Source organism: Orycteropus afer, unplaced genomic scaffold, assembly GCF_000298275.1.
Source record: "Orycteropus afer afer isolate SDZICR_OR568_19922 unplaced genomic scaffold, OryAfe1.0 scaffold00176, whole genome shotgun sequence".
Lineage (NCBI taxonomy): Eukaryota > Metazoa > Chordata > Mammalia > Tubulidentata > Orycteropodidae > Orycteropus > Orycteropus afer.
In genome coordinates, this window is record NW_006921763.1 from 129746 (window position 1) to 135349 (window position 5604).

At 40.1% G+C, this 5604-nt stretch overlaps 1 protein-coding gene across 1 annotated transcript in view; it reads left to right on the forward strand.

Moving 5' to 3' along the window:
• WDR19 (WD repeat domain 19) overlaps window positions 1–5604 on the forward strand; it is a 190435-nt gene that overhangs the window by 51563 nt on the left and 133268 nt on the right. The window contains exon 6 of the mRNA XM_007947169.2: window positions 1604–1719. Within this exon, the coding sequence (XP_007945360.2) occupies window positions 1604–1719 (116 nt within the window). The remainder of the gene's footprint in view (window positions 1–1603; window positions 1720–5604) is intronic.

The following is a 5604-nucleotide window of genomic DNA, read 5'->3' on the forward strand; positions in this document are numbered from 1 at the left end:
TGTTTCCATTCATTTGGTTTTCTTCTTTCTTCTTGACGAGGAGACACCCATTGTTGCATCTAGATTAGCCTCACTTATTAACTGTAAAATGGGATGAAAAGTTTCAGGTTAACTACATATCATAGCTAAATAAATAGCTACCTCTCTCAGAGTTGGTTGTGATTTGTGGCTTGGCTTTTTTACCTCTTAAATAGCTTAATTTCCTAAAAGCAAGCCGTTCCATTTTAGATGGCAGCTGCATTATGGTAGCATAATCTGTTAGCACTTTACATTAATATCTTTCACCTTGTTTTATGTTGCACTGATTTGTTTCCTTGAAATAGACTCTGTACAGGTGGTTCTCACTCAGCACAGATATACATGAATTTCAGTTAATCACCATTCATTTAAATATCACCAGTCCTCCAGCAAAGGAGCTCTGGTAGCGTAGCACCTAAAGCATTTGACTGCTAACCAGAAGGTTGGCGGTTCAAACCCACCATCTGCTCTGTGGAAGGAAGATGGGGCAATCTACTTCTGTAAAGATTTGCCACCTGGGAAACTCAATGGGGGTCGTCACTATGAGTTGGAATTGATTGATGGCAATGATGGGTTTTTTTTTTTGAGTCCTCCAACAACATTATTCATATTTTATTATTGGCAAAGTTTATTAACTGTGACTTAATATTAATTAAATGAGTTAATACCTGTAAAATGCACAGAACAGTATAAGCAAGCATATAATGTTGTTGTTATGTGCCCATTGAGTCAGACCCAACTCATAGCAACCCCTCCTTGGGTTTCCGAGACAGTATCACTACAGAAGTAGATTGCCCAAATTGCACGATATTGCATCAAATTGCATGATACAGCTTTTAAGTCATAAATCATTTGGGAGATGGGGGAGATCAATGAAGTTGGACTGAATTTTTTTTTTTTAAATTTATTTTAAGAGTTTGTTTTACATTGAACGTTATGTGTACATTTAATTCACATTCATCCTTCCTTCTGAGAAGTGGCTGGTGGGTTTGAACCGCCAGCCCTCTGGTTAGCAGTCAAATGCCTTAGGCACTACCCTACCAGAGCTCCTATTGCAGGGTTTGGTTATGAGGTTGTTGTTGTTGTTGTTGTTATGTGCTGTCGAGTCAGCCCTGACTCATAGCAACCCCTCCTTGGGTTTCCAAGGCAGTATCACTACGGAAGTAGGATTGCCCAACCTTCCTTCCGAGGAGTGGCTGATGGGTTTGAACCGCCAGCCTTCTGGTGAGCAGTCAAGTGCCTTAGCCACTATGCTACCAGAGCTCCTTTACCTCCTGGTTATGAGGTAAAGAAACAAAACCTATCTAGGAGTGGAATATCTTTTTTTTATGTTAGGGTCTATGCTCATAGCCACATAAAAAGTTGAAAAACAGTATTACCCTTTATACCTTCATCTTGATTTACATCTTGTAATGAACTGGTTTAAATAAGGTTGCTGAGATACTAATGACTTTGATGAGATCTTAAATTCCTTATCTGTTTAATTCCATGGTATATTACCTAAACTTTCAGGTTAACATCACAGATTTTTTATTATTTTTTTTGAGAAATCCATGACTTAATACAAGAATCATCTCTTTTTTAGGAAAACATACTAAGAGAATCACATGTGGATGTTGGAATGCAGAAAATCTGCTTGCATTAGGTGGTGAAGATAAAATTATTACAGTTAGTAATCAGGAAGGGGACACAATAAGACAGGTAACATACTAACAACTCTTTGTTCTGTTACATACAAATTAAATTTTTCCCAAAATAAACATTTTGTCTATCAAAATAAACTTCATATTCTAAATATTTAAAACTTTCTTCTTTATTTATTAAAATGTTTTTCTTTAATATGAATATTTTGTCTAAATATACTGCTTTGTATGTTTCCCTTTGTCTAGTATTATCATGGATTATCAACACTGTGGTTATATGTGTATTTATAAATGTTAATAAATCTAGACCCTGGACTCAGAGTGAGGTCTGCCTGATTCTAAGATTACACCTTTAACCAACATGATAAATTGTTTCCAGAGTAATTGTAATTAAATTTAATTTTTAGGATTAAGTTTTACTGCTGTTCAAATTTCCTAAGACAAATTAGATTTTCAGATGCTCCCTTCTTAAGGGTATTTGTGCTGCCAATGTGATCTCCCCAGTAGGAGAATTTCACTATGATCTATTATTGGCTAGAGCATTCTTAAGAGCTCTGGTGGCATAGTGCCTAAGGCATTTGACTGCTAACGAGAAGGCTGGTAGTTCAAACCCACCAGCCACTCCACGGAAGGAAGACTGGGCAGTCTGCTTCCATAGAGATACCACCTTGGAATCCTGAGGAGGAGTTGCTATGAGTCGGGACTGGCTCGGTGGCAGTGAGTTTGGTTTTCTTTTTAGAGCATTGTTAATTAATATATTTTGAATACCTGCTAGGTACTTGGCACTATGCAATGTACTATAGAAGTAATATGAGATGTGGTTTTTGGTAATCTATTGCTACATAACAAAATTACCCCCAAAATTTAGAAGCTTAAAATTACAACAAAAATTTATTACTCATAGTATTTGTGAGTGAGCAATCCAAGTGCAGTTTAGCAGGGTGCCTCTGCCTCAGGGTCTCTCACAGGCTGCAGACATGTTGTTGGCTAGGGCTGTAGTCTCATCTGGAAGCTTGACTGGGGAAAATTTGTTTCTAAGCTGACTCACTTGGTTTTTGACAGGATTCAGTTCCTTACAGATTGTTGTACTAAGGGAGTCAGTTCATCACCAGCTGTGGACCACTGGCTATGTTGAGTATTGCCTGCCTCAGTTCCTTGCCATAGAGACCTCTCTGTAGAGCAGCTTACATGGCAGGTGGTGAGAGAACAGAAACAGGCATTCACAATTTAACTCTAATTTGTAACCTAATCTCAAAATCCCTTTTGTCATATTCTCTTCTGTGATAGTGGGTTGTTAGGTCAGTCCACATCCAAGGCATCATGAAAGGGGATTACACAAAGGCAAAAATTCCAGGAGATAGGGATCACTGGGGACCATCTTAGAGGTTGCCTACTATAGGCACCTACTCTCAAGAAGATAAAACTTATAAAACAACTTATATAATTATCAAATTGCATGATACAGCTTTCAAGTCTTAAATCATCTGGGAGATGGGGGAGATCAATGAAGTTGGATTGAATTTTTTTTTTAAATTTATTTTAAGAGTTTGTTTTACATTCAACGTTATGTGTACATTTAGTTTCCCTCCCCACTTACCATGCCCAACTCTAACCCAGTCTCCTCCCCTCCCTGCCCAGTAACCCTCCCCCTGTGCCCCTCATAGTTATGCACTCCTGTTTGTCCTGCATTTCCTCTGTGTGAATATTGCCTCTCTGGTGCCCCGTGGTCTGTTGTCTAAGGGATGCATTCCCATAGAGTATGTGGGTGCGTCATCCTGGGTTGAGTGGTCTGCATGTACATCTTGTTAACTGTTGGGCTGAGAGCCAGCCCCTAGGAGTGAGTTTTATTCCAGGCGTGGAATGTATTCCAGGGCCATAGTATTGGGGGTCTCATGGACTCCATCTGACCAGTCATTCTGGTCATTATTGAGTTTTTGGATTTTTGTTCCACATTTTTCCTCCCACTCTATCCAGGATCTCCAGATTTGATCCTTTCCTGAGTGGTTGGCATTGGTAGCCAGGTACCATTTAGTTCTTCTGGTCTCGAGGGCCATCATGTCCTAGGGCTGATTGCTTTCAAATGCTTTTTTTTTTTGTGCACTTCTTTGCTTCCGAGGCTAGGAGACCATTAGGTGCATCTTAAATGGCTGCTTGAAAGCTTTTAAGACTTCAGTTGCTACTCACCAATGTAGGATGTGGAACAAGGCTTTTATGTATTTTGTTGTGCCAACTGAATCTTGTGTCCCTCAGTATGATGGCCCGGAGATGGTAGATCTATTGGATCTCTCTCCCATAGTGTTTAGGTGTCTGTGAGGAATTACTCTGTGTCTGTCTTCTATTGTTTCTGTAAAGATTACAGGTATTTTGTATCACTGGTATCTGTGCAAGATTAGCCTCAGCTGAATCTATCCTTGGTCTAGCGTATACTCCTCTTCACTGACCCCCATCTGATCCTCTCAGGTGTTTATGTGTTTATTTGTAGCCTGGTGTTTGGTGTTAATGGTAATGCAGTATTGTGGACACACTGATTGGTATTAGCATCTGTTGTCTATCTCTTTCTAACACAATTTGGTGTCCTCCCATTTCCTAATGTTACCATGGTGGTCACAGACCTTTTCCGTATATCCCTCCCTTTATCCACGTCAGTGTGTGTACCCCAACTAGCCCGAAATTAATCCTTCCCCTTCCCTCCCCATCCCAGTAACCTACAAAGTGAGTTCCATTTCCCAAGCAAACCCTTCTTTCTTTTTTTATAGCATTGGGCTCATACAGTGCTTGTCTTTCTGTGATTGACTTATTTCATTGAGCATAATGTCCTCCAGGCTGATCCACGTTGTGAGGTGATTAGCGTATGCTTCACTGTTCTTTAATGTGGCATAGTACTCCATTGTGTGCTTGCACCATAATTTGGTTATCCACTCATCCGTTGATGGCATTTAGGTTGTTTCCATCTCTTTGCTATAGTGAATTGTGCTGCGATGAACATAGGTGTGCATATATCTGTTCGTGCGCTGTCTCTCACCTCTTTAGGATATATTCCTAGTCATGAAGTTGCTGGGTCAAATGGTATTTCTGTTTTCAGTTTTTTTAAGGAAACGCCATACTATATACCACAGTGGTTGTACCATTTTACAATCCCACAAGTGTACAAGAATTCATCTCTCTGCAACCTCACCAGCATTTGTTATTTTTGACCTGTTGAACTTTGCTATTATTGCTGGAGTGAGATAATCTCTCATCTTTGTTTTGATTTGCATCCCTAATGACTAATGATTGCGAACAATTTCTCATGTGTTTGTTGGCCACCAGTATAACTTCTTTTTCTTTTTTTTGGTAGGATTTAAATAACCAAGGTAGATTTTCTTTTTTTTTGTAATTGTGATTTGGGTGAAGATTTACAGAGCAAATTCACTCTCCATACAGCAGTTCACATATACTTTGTCTCATGTCATTGACCACAGTTTACCACAATGCAACAGCTCCCCTCTCACTTCCTCCCCATAGTTACCTCTTCCCAGTGTCCATCTCTCCGTACACACCTGCCCCCTGAGCTGTCTCCCTGTGCATAGGCAGCCCTTCTTTCTCCCATGATTGTTCTCTCCAAGGAGTCTCTCTACTTGAGGTAAATGTTTAACTCATATGCGTGTATTTTGTTTGGCTGGAAACCACAGGTGTGGGTTGAATTCCAGACCCTGTGCAGGGCAGCTAGGGGACATAGTCTCAGTGGTTCCACCAGCCTCTATCAGACCAGCAAACCTAATCCCCCCCCCCTTTTTTTATTCCCCTCCAAATTATTGTGAGTTTTGTTCCACATTGTTCTCCCTCTCTATCAAGGATCTCCTACATAGATACCTTTCCAAGTGGATGACAGTGGTAGCCAGACACCATCTAGTTCTTCTGGTCTCATAGTCATATAGGCTGCAGATCGGGTGGTGTACCAGTC